This window comes from Phragmites australis, chromosome 12, assembly GCF_958298935.1.
Source record: "Phragmites australis chromosome 12, lpPhrAust1.1, whole genome shotgun sequence".
In the NCBI taxonomy this organism is placed as follows: Eukaryota; Viridiplantae; Streptophyta; class Magnoliopsida; order Poales; family Poaceae; genus Phragmites; species Phragmites australis.
Window position 1 is genome coordinate 26,301,223 of NC_084932.1, and position 14,902 is coordinate 26,316,124.

At 45.2% G+C, this 14,902-nt stretch overlaps 2 protein-coding genes across 3 annotated transcripts; one reads left to right on the forward strand and one right to left on the reverse strand.

Annotated features, from left to right (window-relative positions):
• The first annotated feature begins 2,772 nt into the window (after positions 1-2,772).
• LOC133886664 (antimicrobial peptides-like) lies at positions 2,773-4,045 on the forward strand. The gene has a single exon (XM_062326435.1). It carries the CDS (start codon positions 2,851-2,853, stop codon positions 3,808-3,810), a length of 960 nt encoding a protein of 319 aa, XP_062182419.1. The 5' UTR covers positions 2,773-2,850; the 3' UTR covers positions 3,811-4,045.
• A 173-nt stretch (positions 4,046-4,218) lies between these two features.
• LOC133886663 (protein ROOT HAIR DEFECTIVE 3 homolog 2-like) lies at positions 4,219-14,596 on the reverse strand. Of its 2 annotated transcripts, none has more exons than XM_062326433.1 (22): positions 14,331-14,596; positions 13,845-13,911; positions 13,615-13,717; positions 12,857-12,927; positions 12,675-12,738; positions 12,524-12,589; positions 12,375-12,422; positions 12,232-12,294; positions 12,105-12,161; positions 11,761-11,919; positions 11,566-11,634; positions 11,397-11,488; positions 10,708-10,786; positions 10,180-10,345; positions 6,780-6,907; positions 6,376-6,638; positions 6,153-6,249; positions 5,874-6,035; positions 5,681-5,785; positions 5,273-5,367; positions 5,022-5,118; positions 4,219-4,809 (listed from the first exon to the last, which is right to left on the reverse strand). In XM_062326433.1, the coding sequence occupies exons 1-22, from the start codon at positions 14,485-14,487 to the stop codon at positions 4,567-4,569; spliced, it is 2,451 nt and encodes an 816-aa protein (XP_062182417.1). In that variant the 5' UTR covers positions 14,488-14,596; the 3' UTR covers positions 4,219-4,566. The 2 variants fall into 2 exon arrangements, with proteins under 2 accessions (XP_062182417.1, XP_062182418.1); XM_062326434.1 differs by having other exon boundaries at positions 6,780-6,904; positions 14,331-14,595.
• Positions 14,597-14,902: the final 306 nt, after the last annotated feature.

Consider the following 14,902-nt stretch of genomic DNA (forward strand, 5'->3'; position numbering starts at 1 on the left):
TGAATGCATGCACAGCGTGTTCATACTATTTTGCGTGATAGCTTGGGTGCTATATATTTATAAGTTATAATCCTGAATATTCAATCAACAAAGATCGTGTGATTCATTCCACTGTCATAATATCAGATAGGTTCGCTTCTGTGACCTTGCTTCCGCCCCTCTAAACATTCACCGACGACATTCGTTCGTCGGTCCTCTTCCCTGTCTCGTTGCTCTCCTGCACGAGATGTCCACTTTCCACTCTATCGTGCTCTCTCTGCATGCTTTCTTGCCCCTTACCTTGTCTTTCTTCCACTCACTGCCATGGTTCTAAATGAGGCTGAGCGTGCTGAAGCTGAGCACGCTAAAGTCGCACGTCGCCTGAGGCCGCGCGCCTGGAGGAGCAACGTCGCCTCGACGCTGAGGCCACGGCCGCCCATGCCCTCGCGCTCGCTAACTCCATGGCGGCCCTGCACACACAGGTCGTCGCGGTCCAAAACTTTAGTGCAATGTTCCCTATCATCCTCGACACCAGCTCCACCAACTATAGCTGCTAGTGCGGCCTCTTCCTCAACACCCTCGGCAAGTACGCTCTTGCTGACCACGTCCTCTCCGACACATTCTGGATGACGAGGAGTGGCACCTTATGGACTGTACCGTGAACTCGTGGATCTACGCCACGGTTTCTCTCGAACTTCTTGAGATCATAATGGTTCTCAACGCCACTACTAGGGAAGTGTGGCTTCGTCTTGAGCAGCAATTTCTCGGCAGCCAGGAGACAAGCGTTCTCATCCTCGACACCGAGTTCCAAAACTTTATCCAAGGGGATCTCTCTGTGACGGACTATTACCACTGGCTCAAAGCAATGGCCGACGCTCTCGTTGATTTGGGTGAACCGATCGCCGACCAAACACTCGTGCTCTCTGTTCTTTGCGGCTTAAATGAGAGGCTCTCTCATCTGGCCTCGATCCTCAAGCGCTAGCGGCCCTTTCCCACCTTCATTGACATGCGCTCGGATCTTCTTCTCGAAGAAATCACCACGCAAAGCAAGCCTGGTGCGCCTTCTATAGCTTTTGTTGCTAGCACCGATTCGGGCTCCAAACTCGACCAACTAGTGATAACAGAAAATGTGGGTGGTTAGACAACGGCTATTTTATGAATCTCTAACCTATAAATACCCCTCCACTTGGTTTCGTTCTATACTCTTGCGACTCAGAGGAGTTTATACACTGTGTGTGTTATCAAGAAGCAAGAGAGAGCACTTGAGTTGATTTTTAAGTTCCTAATTGAAGATTAAGGACATCATTCAAAGAGGACTTATGGTTCAAGACAAAATACATTTGAAGTTTGATATTCAAACTAATAATTAAGGAAAAAGTCTAAATTACTCCCATGAACTATTCCTAGTGTCCGGATAACCCCCGAACTTTAAAATTGGTTTTTTAACCCCTGAACTTTAAATATCGGATCACATAACCTATTGGAGTGGTTTTGTCATTTGTTTTTCTGACGTGGCAGCGGTTTCACAAACGTGGCAGCCCACGTGGCAAGCATGCCCACATGTTATATTTTCTCGCTCACCGCTCTCATGTCGGCCTCTCTCTCCTTCTGGTTGGCCTCTCTCTGCCTTTGTCTCCCTCCTGCTGGCCTCTCTCTCCCTCACATCGTCCTCTCTCTCTCGGGCCGGACAACTTAGGTCATATACGACGAGCTCCGCCAGTGTCCAAGCTAACTTGGTTCCAAAACGCGAGAGAGATGACGTAGTAGTCACGTGGCAAAAACAAGTGATGTGACAGTCACGTCATTAAAACCACTGTTACAAACCACTTTAACAGTTATGTGATCCGATATTTAAAGTTTGAGGTTAAATAAACAGTTTTAAGCATCGAAGTTATGAGAATATTAAAATAGTTCATAGAGTAATTTGGATTTTTTCAATAATTAGTCACCCAACCATCCACCTAACAATAGCCTGCCATGTGTCCCCCAACCCATCTCCGACCCACACCTGCTACCGATGAGCTGAAAACAGACACCGCTACTTGTAGGGTTTCCTGCAACGCAGAGGAGATCCGTGAGTTGAGCCTAGAGCAGATACCTTGTTTATATAACATGCGAATCACGCACAAATAGTTTATGGAGTAATTTAGACTTTTTTCAATAATGAATCACCCAATCATGTGTCCCCAACCCATCTCTGACCCACACCTGCCCGCTCCGCACCAGAGCCGATTACAAACATTAGATATCCGGCAAACACCACGCTACCACCGGTGAGCTGAAAACAAACCCGTGAGTTGAGCCTAGAGTAGATACCTTATTTATATAACACGCGAATCACGCGCAAATCCTGTCAGAGAGACCGCAAATAACTCGACATGTGTTCAAACCGTACGACGTCTCGACAGAGAGACCGCGAATAATTCATGGGTGTCTCAGGCTCTCAGCGTCTGGCATGCATGTGCTTGATCAGTCGTCAGTGGAGAGCGGAGACCCCGCGCCGCAGCAGCAATGTGCTGTGCACCTCACACTCCACCTGTCCACCATTTCCTCTTCGTTAAACATGTACGACACGGATGAGAGTCTCACTGCGATCTTACGCGCGCGGCCTCATAAAAAATTTCTCGCCTTAATCGCCGGTCCAGAGATCGCACGGCAGGCGCACATGTCAAAACGCTGCACGGATCTCTACAAAGATCCGGTCTCATAAAATTTCTCTCCGGCGATTACCGCATGGCGTGCACCGCGTGGATCCACTTCCCCGCGCGTGTATAAATCCCGCGCCTCCATGGCCATCCATCTCTCGTCCTCAGTCCCCTCTGCGATCGATCACCAGTGGTGTTCTTCGATCGTGTGTCCAGCAATTAATTAATGGGGTTCGGGCGGAAGGGTCGGGGTGGGGTTTGGTGGCTCCTCCTGCTTGCCGCGGTGCTGCTGGCCGTGGCGGCAACGGCGGCCGGCGCGGAGGAGGATGGAGCCACCACGGTGGAGGTCGGGCAGCAACACGAGGGCGGCGGTGGCAGCCGTGACGCCGACGAGGACAACTACGGCAACGACATGTGCGATATCAAATGCCAACACCATCACGACCCGCAGAGGAAGCAGCAGTGCGTGGATGAGTGCAAGAGCCGGGAACATCACCACCCAAGCCGTGCTTTCTGCGAGATGAAGTGCCAGCACTGGGTCGACCAGAATAGGAAAGAGCAGTGCGTGCAACAGTGCATGAGCTACGGCCTCCAGCTCCAGGTGGGCGGCAGCCGCAACGCCGGCGAGGACAACTACGGCAACGATATGTGCGATATCAAGTGCCAACACCACCACGACCCGCAGAGGAAGCAGCAGTGCGTGGATGAGTGCAAGAGCCGGGAACATCATCACCCAAGCCGCGCTTTCTGCGAGATGAAGTGCCAGCACTGGGTCGACCAGAATAGGAAAGAGCAGTGCGTGCAACAGTGCATGAGCTACGGCCTCCAGCTCCAGGTGGGCGGCAGCCGCGACGGCGCCGACGAAGACAACTGCGGCAACGATATGTGCGATCTCAAGTGCCAACACTGGGTCGACCCGCAGAGGAGGCAGCAGTGTGTGAATGAGTGCAAGAGCCGGGAACATCATCACCCAAGCCGCGCTTTCTGCGAGATGAAGTGCCAACACTGGGTCGACCAGAATAGGAAAGAGCAGTGCGTGCAACAGTGCATGAGCTACGGCCTCCAGCTCCAGGTGGGCGGCAGCCGCGACGCCGACGAGGACAACTACGGCGGCCGCGGGCGCGAGGGCGACGAGCGCCTCCACGGCTGGGAGACGGTGGCCGGAGCCATCCTCGAGGTGGTGTGACGTGCATGGCGTGGCGCAACGAGACTAATAAAGGGCGCACGTCCATGGACCTTGACCGACTACCGCTGGTGCGTATATACCCACGTATATACGGGCGTGTATACGTCTTGCTGTACGTAGAGACGTAGGAATAAAGAGCGGTAGCTGCATCTCAGAGGATGCATACTTGTCTTCGCATGTATATTTGCTTCCGGTTGTACGTAGAGACGTAGGAATAAAAATCATGTTTGCTTCTCGTTCTGGTTGCGTATTTGCTTCCGGTTGTGTGTAGTTTCACACGATTGCAGATTTGCCTCAACCTAGTCTTGCAACAGGCTGAGCATATGACGTTATTCATTGGCAGCAAGCAATAGCAGCTGCACAAACAAGCCATTCAGGAAAGGCACATTAAACAGGTGTTGCTCTACTAATAAGGTACCACATAGTATATAGTTATCAACATGTCTTTGGGCTGTAAGTAGGAATATACATAGCATCATTTGTATGTAAAATATATATATATATATATATATCTATCTTAGTCTCTCTTGGCTATCTTGTTAAGTGTTCAAGTTGGCTTGGACTGCACAGGAACCACCTATTGCACTGCTAGTCTGCTACCATCAACTCTGCTGAAGGCTATGCTTACATCTTACAGTTCATTCACACATCGAAGTCAAGGCACATCACAAAGGTTTCCTTTTTTCGTCAACTGGTATCCCCTGAAGGTTAAGCACGGTCACTGCAGCTGCTTCCATAGGGATGCTTTACAAAGCTTCAAGATTCATCACCACTGTTTGAGTCCACGGAAGAGGAGGACGATGATGGCGAGCCAAGAGACATGTACTGCACTTGAGCCTGTCCCTGCGTCTGGTTCCTGAAGCTTTGAGTATGGAGCGGTGGGGAGCGGCGAGACGGGTGCCGGGAATGCTTCTGGCTGTGGCTCATGTTGACGATAGCAGTCACGATGTCCATGATGGTAGATAACAGTCTTGATAAAATAGTGAGGAGAGCAGACAACTGCAATGGCAGAAAACTCCTTTTCAGGTGAACAGGAAACTATGAGTAGCATGGTTCAGTTCCGCTAAAATGCATTGGACAGAAACATAAGAATATATATTCTGTATGTATGATGGAAAAGACATGGAATTCTGGAAGCAGCAACATGCTTTAGATTAATTAAAGGAACTATGAGATGTAATTTCTGCAGAAAGGGATATGTATAGTCTTACCGTGCCATGACGAAAATAAGCACTGATATCATATTGCAACCATACGGCGTAGCATAGTATGGAGGCAACAAAGAGCCCTAGAAGGTATAAAGGGTTCCTGTTCATCAGCAAAAGAAAATGATTACCCTGGTTACATATGTGATCCATGAAACCTGCAGTCTCAAGTCTCGATGGCTTGTCGTCCCATAGTCTCGCTTAGATAAAAATGGAAAAATGAGTAAATGAATAAATTATTTTGGTGACATGATTACCTAAGAAGGAACATAAACTCATTGAAACCTAGCATTGCAAGAAGCAGAATAGTCCATGCGGGTGGCAACCAGTTCTTGCTACGCCTATGTGCTTCCTGGCGGGAGATATTCAGATTGGGAGAATTTTATCAGCATGATGCAACTGTATTCGGATAAAAATATCATAAACACAATTCAACAAAATGCACGTGATACATATAATCCATCAAAACGAGTACATTAAACTGAAAAATAAGCGCCGAGGTAATCTGAAATTAGTGTTCAGAAGTTTCTGATAAGAAAACAAGAAACTCAGTTCCATAATTTGATTATCCGAGTATAACTATGAAATAGATCATAGTTATGCAAGCACTGACCTCAACAGGATGAGCAACTGAGAAGTCAATGACACAAAATATATATATATACCTTCATAGATATTGCTTGTGCAACAGCATATTCTGTCTCTGCATTGAATTGCCTCCAGATGGATTTACACTGCACTGGTGTAATCAGCGTATCCTTTGGTGACACCTGTACAAACACAAAAACGTTCCAAGCTATTTCTCACTGTAGTTGGTCCTAAACCATAATGATCCAAGTGTAGTGTAGGCAGCAGAACCTCTTCCCACGTGCTTAAAGCAAATGGATCGTAAGTAAATTCGACAGTCCTCTTCTGGGAAAGGGGTCCCCCTTCTAAAAGAGCAGTAATCAGAGCTCGATCTATTTTGTCTGGTTTATCATCCAACCGTATAGCTGCCATTACGGACAGAAGTCTTAAAGCCTGTAGTGGAGCATGATATCAAAATTATGCTTCTTATGGATAAACATCATAAATCGGGACAGGTACCCTAGAAATGATGCATTACTGATCAACTGAAAATATGTCAAGTACCAATACCGCTAAACGTGCTTCTCTAGTGATTGCACGGATGTCTTCATCTGCTGTCCATGTCCTTGGCATCGAATCCGCATCGCGGTTCAACACAGTGGAAAACCTACAGACAATCCAATTATATAGGTAGAAAGAGATGAATACTCATGATAGCATGGTCTGAAAACTAAGCTACATTTCCCTTATACTATTTTTTTCCTTTTGAAAGAACAAAGGAAGTAAATTCTACCTTTCTTTCATATGCATCAGAACATTTCCAGCTGCTTCTCTAGCTTTCATTTCCACTACACTTCTTGCATGTTCCTTCAAGTCTGAGACCATCTTATTGGAAGTTGTCTGGTCTAGCTCAAACTCAGAAAGGGAAGCTGAGAATGCAAGAGCAGCATTTTCAGTCTCACGCCTATATAGTCTCCTAATAGATTCCCATGAGTCTCTCTCGCCAGTTTCCAGTATTGATTGTATAGGCCTAGCAAGTGCATCTGACAGCTTCTTCTGCAATATCAATGGCAAAAAAGTCAAAAGATAATGATGATGTTCTGAGAATAATAATGACGTTTAGAACTTGTAAAATGAAGGATCACAGGACGTGCTGACGTCTCTGGACGTTTACTGTGTGGTGAGTGGGAAAGTAACCTCATAATTAGCTTTTAGTTCAGCCAACTTTGTGTTCCTAATAGATGCTACATGAGCTTGTATATGATGTTCCAGTTTGTTCCTAGCATTTGAAGCATCCCACTCCACATGATTAACTGTTGCATCTGCTAAGAACAAAGAACAAGAACTAGACATCAGTGAGTAGACTGGCCATAATTCACAATTTTACAGCGCCTATGGCGCGCGGCGTGACAACGCTATATACACATCGGTGTAGCGAATACACACATCATAGTATAGGATAGTAGGAAATTATATTGGCAAATGATAATGTAAATGTAGCTCAAAAGTGATAGTCTAGAATTTTAGGGAATCAAAAGTGCCCAGTGTGTTTGCTAATTGGCTATTGTGCTTGCTAATTGGCTGCTATAAAAGGTTGTTAGAAATATAGTCCTTATCCATTACTTACAGTTGATAAAGTCTTTATCCTGTACTCCTTCTGTACTCTATATATTGTTCATAGGGACCAAATTGATATTTCTAACAAAGGTTACCTACCATGAGCTTGCTAATTGACTCATTACCAATCCAATTGCCTATAGCTACTGACTACTGTGCTAGTGAAACATCAAACATGGTACTGTTACCTACACCTACCATGAGCTAGTGAAGCAATCCAAATATCCAATTGCTCCAATACCAAGCCAATTGAAACATGGTATTGTTACCTACCATGAGCTATATAGCATTTGTTTCCCAATCCAATTGCCTATAGCAGCACAGAGGAGTATTAGGATCCGTTTAGATAGGCTGTGGCTTTAGAGCTTCTGGGAAAAAAGCTCTACCTGAGAACGGTTGTGGCTGTTGAATTTTGATTGTTGACTTTTATAATAAACTTTCAGCTTTTCAACACACAGAAAGCCAGAAAAGCTTATCTCAACCTGCTTCTCAGACTATTCATTTCAGTCACAGTCAATTTCTCAGCCAGTCAAAAGCCAACCCTTTGGATAGCTTATGGCTTTTTATAGAAAAAGCTAGAAAAAAATCTATCCAAAGGGGCCCTTAGTGCTTGTGCTTCAGCACTTCTAAGTAGTAATATAGCCTATAGCATATACTTACTATGCTGGCGTGCTGCTACTAGTATTCGCAGAGGAGTTCGACACTTACTCTTGGGCGGAGGGCCACACGGGGGTAGGCGACGGGCGAGCAGCCGGATTAGCAGCGGGGGCGGATAGGAGACAACGAGGCGGAGGAGTCCAAACGGGAGGAGGTGGGCAGAGGGCCAGGCGGCAGCGAGCAGAGAGCGGAGGTCCAGGCAGCGGCAGATCTCGCTAGGTCGCGGGTGGACAGCGCAGAGGAGACGGCGGATGATGCGGGCATGGCGGCTCGCGACGCGGCGAGAGCCAGAAAACTACCACGTTGATATGGCGTCGGATATACCAACACCACGACAACTATGAGACTTGCAAACATATAAGATCCCAATAATGAGTATTGAGAAAAATATCTCTATCAAAAGGAGACAATTTACATCTATTGAGGATTCACCGATTCAGTTTAGTTAGTACAGAAGCTACTTTTTTAGTATCAGATGGACCATCATATGCATCATACTTTTTAGAAACACTCACAAGATGATAAAAGATTCCAGGAACCAGGAGCAAGCATTAGGATTGCCATACTGGTATTTAGGGTATCTTCAACAGAGCCGGCTTTTGGAATCGACATCTACTGTGCGCCAGTTTTGCCGCTCGGCCAGTGCTGCATCGCCCTCCAAAGGATACCGTATCCGATGCTACAATGTTGCGACTGTGACACTGTAGCACCGGGCGGAAGCAAATTTGCTGCCAAGTTGGACGATCTGCATCACTGTGGCGTGCGTATGACTGCGGGTCCGAGAGGAGAAGGAGAGTAATGGAAGTTAAGAAATAAGATAGCTGTTGGAGATGAAAAAATAGAAATACTGTAATAATACTATATGATATTGTAATAGTGTTATAGGGATGAATTTTTAAAATATCTATTAGAAATGACCTTACAATTAGAAGCTCAGCAAACAAAAGCTTGGTCTAGTCTGAAGCGTGCAATCAGGAACTAGGTCAAACTGGAGCAGCTACAAAACTCAAACCATGGTGGACAAAAATGATCAGCCCGGCTGCTGCGACAAACTTCATGGACAGGGTCCAGACTGTCACTTATGTCGTCTGGAACATATGGAAAGAATGGTGCAGGCAAGTATTCGACAGCAAAGCTTTTACAGTGCCGTAACAAGAGCGCCGCCCTGTTTCTTCGACCGCTGCTGTGGTTCCTCCACCGCCGCCCCCAATCCACCACACAGCAGCACCCCGCCGTCCCCATTTCTCCACCGACCACCGCCGCCCCCATTCCTTACCCCACCTGCCCCTAATCCCTCACGCAGAAGCACCCCGCCGCCCCGATTCCTCCACCGCTGTCCCCAATCCCTCACACCACCTGCGCCCTCCTGCCCCGAAAATCCATCCACCGCCGCCCCATACCCAGCACCGCCGCTGCCCCAAGATCTCAAGCCAAGCTGCGCCAGCACCACTGCCTTCTCTCGATCTCCTTCCTTGAATTTGGTTCCCGGAGCTCCCATCGACGCCGGTTCAGAGAAGTAGCACCACCTCAGAAAATATCAACACACGAGGAAGGGAGCAAGGCACCTCCCTGGTCGCACCTCCTCTAAATAACTTGCAAAATGTCTGTTTGTTCATCCCCTCACCGCCCCCCCCCCCTCTTGTGCGTGGTGGATATGCTAGAGATTTTTTGTGTAATTTTTGTAAGGAGAGCACAGCAGGTGATTAGTGGCATTCTTGATTTATTTTCTGTGATGCTCTTGCTGGGGGAGATGGAAACAGAGTAGAGTTGTTAGGTTTTAGGGTAAAAAGAAAGCTTATTTTGCTGTAGTCATTTGCTGAATCAGGAGACATTGTGGTGGTATTGATGATACCACCTTTTGTGTAGTGTTGTTTGCAATTTATTTTAAAGATTTTTAAAGAATAAAAATCTATAAAATAAATTTGTAAGAAATTATGCCGTAGTAAGGTTTCAGAGTAAAAAGAACCGTTTATTTTGCTGTAATCCTTAGTTGAACATGCATGTTGATTTTATTTAAGTACGGTAACTCAGATTTGTGAAAAATGATACCATAGGATGTTGTTTGAGCTTTGCTGATTGATGAATTGGTTCTGTAGCATCTTGTTGAATTAGAGAGCACACCCAGAATCAGAATGCAGTAATTTTTATACTACCTGACACTAATTGTAGGCCTCCATGAACTGAATGTCTCTCGGCTATGGCTTTTTTGGCGACAGATTGAGTGTTACTAAAGGTGTGTTGTGGTGTAGTGAAGGCATATGTTGTTTGACTAGATGGTTAAACATTTTCTTCCCAAGATATCTAGTGGCAGTTGTTCACATACCTCTCAGTTCAGCATCGAATTCTGCCATTAAAGCCTGAGCACACTGACGAACTGATGCTGCAAATCCATATCTGCTCCTTAATGATTGTTCCAGATCACTTTTGAATTTGTTGAGGACCACAAGATGCAGGTGTTCTATCAGTGTCTCGAGAGCGGGATATGTGTGCTGCAAAAACCGAAGATTTGCAAGATACCATGAGATCAAGTGGCCAGCTACAAGGAAGAATGAAACTGTACGTTAACTTTCTAAGAAGTTATCCTTTCTCAAAAATAGCAAAATTAAGTGCATACGAACTTAGCAGGGCACAATAAAGATCTACCTACTAAAAATGACTGAGATGTTTACAAAACAATGCATGTGGTTGGAACATATACTCAAAACAAACGAATTAAAACATCACAAATCACTGATTCTTAAGCAAAATAGACGGTAGTCACCAGGCCTGACTATGGTCTTCCTCATAAGCAGACATCGTCAGCTTATCCAAATCAGAAGTGAAATTAGTCATCTGGAAATGAGTTGCTCACATTTAGCATTGAAGATTCTAAATGTTGGCGCTTAGCAGTTCTTACACCTTCATCAAAGTACATGGTTTCCATGTCATACCTGCACAAAAAATGTGGTACAATTATTGTTCACACACACGCACACTAATCACAATAACTCAGGAGATCTCTGCATTTTATTTTGTGGCATACAGTACACAAAAATATATTCAGTCACCTAGATATCAAACATTCTCTTCTAAATGTTTTGAGAATTTGCATTTTCTGTTTGTAGTTCAAATTGATTCAAGAGGATAGAGCACCTTGTCCTACTAGCAGTATGCACAAGCAAACAGCATGCGCAGCAAAGGAAAAAAGAATGCCAAGGGCGATATAAGGAAACCAATACTTAGATTCATTTATTTGTCGGATTCCAACTTAGTTTCCATATAAACAGTCCACAAGAGAAATGACAGCAACAAAAACTCAAAATTAGGGAGAAAATTAAATGGATAAACATGCAAGACATTATGTCTCAAGAGAATGAATACACATGACATAAGTATTCAAGGAGTTTTTTTTTTTCAAAGATAAAGGAACTACGGCAGGCTGTTGAAGCTAGCAATTCTGGTATATGTTAATGAGAATAGAAGCACTGTGGTTCATGACAACCACTGTGTTTATCTAAACTTTCAAAAAGAAGTCACAAGGAGAATTAGACAATCACTCACTCTGATAGATAAAAATCGAGAATGGCACTGAGCTTCGTGCCGAAGCTAGGTACTGGACCAGATTTTACAGCTGCTTCTAGCTCCAACCAACCCTGGGAACGAAATAATCAAATCCTATTCAGCCAATGAAACAAAAAGATGCCAAACAACAACATAAGAATAATGTCACCTTATCAGACATAAAATGTTTGAGCTTTTCATTTGCAGCCTCTTCACATCGAACAGTAGCAACCATGACCTAGGAAATGTACAAAAGACAAAAATGTAACTATGATAATGCTAAAAATTAATTTGATGACATGCTCAGCAAGTAATAATAACTGTTGAGTTTTGTAGCATCAATGGTAAAGAATGGTGTAATAACCTTGTGAGCAGGAAGGTTCAGGTCCTTATTTTCTCGTATTACTTTCCAAATCTGCAGTGCACTAAGACAGAAACCTGAAGCAGGTACCACACCTCTTCTATCGGCAGCAAGACCGCCTGGAGCAATTGAGTGATAAAACCTCTGCCTAAGTTGTCCAACCTGCAATAAAGAAGAAAAAAAATATTACACTAGAAGGTTTTTTCTATCATTAAAGTAAAATCAGATTTTATAAATCTAAGCTTGTAGTTTTCATTACACCGACAAGAATTCCATAAAAAAAATGTAATTGCAGACAGTAGAGAAGCTACACTGAAGAGGAAAAATATTAAGTACTTTCAATCTACCTGCTCCTTAAATAGTTCCTCTTTCTCTTCATAACTCGACAGAGCAGTGACCTCCACCTTTATATTGCAGAAAATATAAGTCAGTTGACACATGAAAGTCTCACTTTCAGAAAATTGGAGCACCGACATTGAAGAATTCACTGAGCGCTGCTTCCTTGTAGACTTCTGGTTTCTGAACAGAGTCCCATATCTGGTACAAAAATATAATAAATAATGAGAATGGCAATATGACAGAGGAAAGCTGGTAAGCAGATAATAAAACAGCGGCACCTTCTGGATATCCTCCTTCAGAGCTTGCCTTAGATACTCTAGTGGAGTCTGCAAAGAACAGAGCACGAGAAAAGGTAAACCAGCTGAAAATACCAGACTGCAGAAATAAAAGAGCAAATTTGTGTGATCTTCTCTGGAACTGTAAAAACCTTTGTTTTGTCACGAATAACTAGTAGCAGAGTTGTTTTGCGAGGGCTGAATAAACGCGTCAACACCTTAAGAAAAACAACAATGATAAGATAACGGAAACACATAATGGACCAAAATAAGTACAGTGCCTCATTGGCATAGAGAGATCACCTGAAATACTGTTTTTAAAAGAGGCCTGTTAGCAGCATGATCTCGTCCTATGTCATGGCACCACCTGCAGAACATACAACACACCAAAACAGAAAACGGGGTTGGAAAACGTTAGACATCTCTTTGCTCATCACAGTCAATATCTACAATTAAAGCAGTAATACATAAAAATAACAACTCACAGATTTATCATAACAATATCTGAAACTGCAAGAGCAAAAAGAGCACTCTGCTTTTCAAAAGTAGTATCATCCTGAAAGAATAAACATAATAGTAAAATATAGTATCAATGTTGGGATGTGTATCTTTAGAATATTAACACTCATAATCAGTCGCAAACTGAAAATACAAGATAAAGAGCATGACCTCAGCGAAGAAACTCCAGCTCAAAAATGTCGAAGATGTGTAGATAGATAGCAATTGTGATTAATTCAAAATAATGTTTTGTTAATTACATTGATAACAATAGATGCTCAAATGAGTCGCTCGTATTTAGACATCACAGGATGGTAACTAGTTACTGAAGTGGCGAAGGGACATGTAGCTCAAAGCAACTAAACGCATTAACGATCCACATGAACACATGGAATCTTCTCTGAATCATGATTCACAGCGTAACAGTACTGAAGATCCTTACAGGAAAGTTAATAAGGGCGCTAATGTCGCATGTGAATCAAGCACAGTACTACCAAACACAGCCATTTTCTTCTTGACAGGTTAAATGCAATAGTACATAGGACAGCAGCTGCTTCTAATTTGGACATCCATCAGCAGGTAAGGTACAAGGAAGTAAGGAACACAACAAAATGCTCTAGACTCTAGAGCGAGGAGGAGACAGTCCATCAAACTAGTTTGCGCACGGAAAAATGGCACGACAGGAAAGAATAACTCTGTTCAGGAATATTTAAGTGGAGAACATGTCTGCAAGTAGAAGTTTCACCTGCCCTCTTTCCCTCCCGTCCGTCCCCTCCAGATCCAGCACTACAGTGAACGGCTCGATGCCAACAGCCTTGGCAATCCAAATGCCCTTGGTGGTCTGGTTCCTGGTATCATACCAAAAAAAAGAGCAGAATATCTCATACCGAATTCCACAGGCCGGAACAAAACAGATGCCGCTGTTCAAGTCGAAAATGTGTCATGCCACACAGTTTCAGCATCTGCGATGTTTACCTTCCTTTCAAGGCATCCATTTCCCTGAAGTCTGTGCCGAAGAGATGGTTGAGCAAGGTGCTTTTCCCTGGCCGAGGAACAAAGCAGCAGCCATCAGAAGAGGTCCCTGAATCCAACTGCCTAAGCAAAATTTGCTAGTACATGACATAATCATACTCAACAAAATTCAGCAATCACGCGGGGGGGGGGGGGGGGGGGACAATCATAATTCACATACGTATGCTATACACATCATACGCTAGGTGGAGCAGAATCCAAATTGCCAAGATTTGCTTCCGTCATGCTCGATTCCTCATCGACCACCATACGTTACCAAAAACGAAAAGCCACGCCGTGCCATGCGAAAATTTCATCAGGAAAAAAAAAATTGGGGGGTTGCCTTCGTTTCGTTTCTCTAAGAGAAACAGAGCGGCGCGTGCAGCAGCACCCTGTGCTCTGCAGGACTACGACGACTCTGCAGGGAGGAAGGAGAGGCCGGCGTCTCACCGCTGCCCTGCGGCCCGAGGATGGAGACGACGGTGTAGGAGAGGCCCCGCCCCGGGAGCCCCGCGGCGGCGGCGAACCGCTCCATCGCGGCCGCGTCCATCTGGCCGTCCGCGCCCACCGCCAGCGTCGCGTGGCACTCCCCGCCGCCCACCGCCATGGCCACCGATCGTGGGGAGAGCGAGCGAGAGAGAGAGATGATAAGTGTTGCCGTGGCGGGGACTGGGGGTTTCTACGTGGTTCCAAACCACCTCTAACGGTTCTTTCGCGAGTTCTTTTCTCTTTATGAAAGTATCCTCGTCTTTTTAGCGCTCTAATCTCTACTCCTTTAAACCACGACTTTCGTCGTGCGTATAGCGTCCCGAGCAGAAGCCCCCGTCTTCATGCGACGTCGGGCCCAAACTAAACCAGAAAGGCCGTCGGCCCCAACCTGTCACGCCCCAGCCACAACCGTCCTTCCCTCCCACGGCCTAATAAAATCGAAAAAACCGCTGAAAACCGACGGTTGCGAGCGGCCACAAAATCAGAAACACTCTCCGCTCGCCGCACGCCCCACCCCACCGCTCGCCGCTCCC

What these genes read in the sequence shown, in the direction of transcription:
- LOC133886664 (XM_062326435.1), top strand. Translation starts at nt 2,851, where the DNA reads ATGGGGTTCGGGCGGAAGGGTCGGGGTGGGGTTTGGTGGCTCCTCCTG.
- LOC133886663 (XM_062326433.1), bottom strand. Translation starts at nt 14,487, where the DNA reads ATGGCGGTGGGCGGCGGGGAGTGCCACGCGACGCTGGCGGTGGGCGCG. An exon ending in CTGATGCATATGAAAGAAAG is followed by an intron (nt 6,250 to 6,375) that starts GTAGAATTTACT and finishes GATTGTCTGTAG; the next exon opens with GTTTTCCACTGTGTTGAACC. An exon ending in CTAGAGAAGCACGTTTAGCG is followed by an intron (nt 6,036 to 6,152) that starts GTATTGGTACTT and finishes GCTCCACTACAG; the next exon opens with GCTTTAAGACTTCTGTCCGT.